The sequence below is a fragment of the Trichechus manatus genome, unplaced genomic scaffold, assembly GCF_000243295.1.
Source record: "Trichechus manatus latirostris isolate Lorelei unplaced genomic scaffold, TriManLat1.0 scaffold00245, whole genome shotgun sequence".
Classification (NCBI taxonomy): Eukaryota; Metazoa; Chordata; class Mammalia; order Sirenia; family Trichechidae; genus Trichechus; species Trichechus manatus.
Window position 1 is genome coordinate 1402843 of NW_004444181.1, and position 2087 is coordinate 1404929.

The window sequence follows — 2087 nt, forward strand, 5'->3', positions numbered from 1 at the left end:
CCCGCCCGCGGGCGGCCATGCTCATCACGCTGTGTTACCTGTACTTGTGGGCGCGATGGGGGTGCCGGCCGCTCGCGCTTGTCCGCACCACCGTGCGGAGGCTGTTCGCCTCGCGCTGCTCCTTCACCTTCTGCGGCGCGGGCGCCCAGCCGAGGGGCGCCCGCGTATGTCTGAGCCGTGGCGGCCGGGTCTTCTGCGTCGGCGAGACCCAGGTGGGCGGGCGCGGGGCGCGGGCAGGTAGGCGGGCGCCCGGTGGCTGGGAGCCGGAAGCGCTAGCCGGACCCAGCGCCCGGCCGGGCAGTTCAGGTGCGGAGCGCAGAGTGCCTCCGGGCGCAGGCCGGAGGAGGGAGCCCCGAGTAGGGCGCTTCGAGGCCGCGCTCCTGGCCAGGACTGGCTCGAGTGGGTTCCCCCGTGCACTATGCCTTTGGGACCTCGGATAGGAGCCCAGAGATCCGAAACCATGAGAGGGGACCAGGGCGTGTGTGCAGACGCATGGCTCTTGACATTCCAAAATAAGCGTGTTCCTGTGTGTGCCCGCAGTTGGGGATTATCACCTGCACACTTAAGAGCAGAGCTCACCTCGAGTGTTTTTCTGACATCTTCACTACATTCCGGGCTGGCCTTTGATTGGAACTGAATTCAGCTTTCTCACAAATAACTCAGTGTTGACAAAAACTCTTTTTCCCCCTTCCATCTTCTGTGTTATTCATTTACCAAGTGTGGCGCTCCTTTCCTTCTCTTGAAATCTTTTTCATTTTGGTTTACACACAATCTCTGTTTTGTGGCCCAGTACCGGCAGACCCCGGGTTACAAACATCCAATTTATAGACAACTCATACTTAAAACAGACTACCATAAACCCTATTATATTAAAAATTCGAGTTAAATACAATGGTTTGTAATACCAAATGCACGACTACTTTGTGATGTGCAGCTTTTAAATCATCAAAGCGGTTTCAAACCTTTTCTTGCATTGACTCGTTGGCTTTGAGTTGATCGCAACACATAGCTACTCTATAGGACAGAGTACAACAGCCCTATAGAGTTTCCAGGGAGCTGCTGGTAGATTCAAACTGCTGACCTTTGGTTAGCAGCCGAGCTCTTAACCACTGTGCCACCAGGGCCCTGGTGAAGTAAGGTTAAATAGAAACCATATGCATCTGTTCTGACTTACCTAGAAATTCTTTAAGACACACTTAGGAGCGGATCTCATTCGTAACCCGGGGACTGCCTGTACATAGAAAGGTAAACTATATACTAAGACAAACATTTGACTGTCTGATGCTAAATATGATTCTAAATAAGAACCGTATATACCTGTTCCGACTTACCTACAAATTTGACTTAAAGACAGATGTGGGAACTAATCTCATTTGTAACCTGGGGACTGCCTGTATTTTGGATGGGGAGAAGCCCTGGTGGCTCAGTGGTTAATCACTTGGCTGCTAACAGAGAGGTTGCTGGTTGGAACTCACCAGCCACTCCATGGGAGAAAGATGTGTCAGTCTGCGCCTATAAAAATAACACCTTGGAAACCCTGTGGGGCAGTTCTGCTCTGTCCTATAGGGTCACTATGAGTCGGAATTGGCCAGACAGCAATTTTTTTCTTTTTTTTGACAGGGTGGTAGCTGCCTAGTGGATGGACTGATAACAGATCTGCCACCTACACCAAGACGTAGGCCAGTTGTTCAGTCTCTGTAAAATCTCTGTTCCTTTTCTGTCAGAGGGAACAACTGTTCTTTCAGTTCAACTGTTGGAAATGGACCTGACTTCTCACTGCCGTTCTGAGCAAATAGTTTTCACTTACACTGTTTTCATTAACATTTAAAGATATTTTTCTCTTAATCGATGTCTTGTCCTTTGAATTCCTTCTAGACATTTGGTTCATTTTTACCATTAAATGAGATTTTCTACGTATGTAAAACTGTAATACCCATGTAGGAATTAAAGTCTTCTCTCAGATTTGAACGTTTTGTTGGAGTGTGTGCCAAGGAGCCCTGGTAACTCAGTAGTTAAGCACTCGTGTGCTAACCGAAAGGTTGGCAGTTGGAACCCATCAGCCCCTCTGAGGGAGAAGGACCTGGCTG

At 49.6% G+C, this 2087-nt stretch overlaps 1 protein-coding gene across 1 annotated transcript in view; it reads left to right on the forward strand.

Annotated features, from left to right (window-relative positions):
• The first annotated feature begins 17 nt into the window (after positions 1-17).
• HLCS (holocarboxylase synthetase) overlaps positions 18-2087 on the forward strand; it is a 284916-nt gene continuing 282846 nt past the window's right edge. Inside the window, exon 1 of the mRNA XM_023724428.1 lies at positions 18-212. Coding sequence (XP_023580196.1) covers positions 18-212 — 195 coding nt within the window. The remainder of the gene's footprint in view (positions 213-2087) is intronic.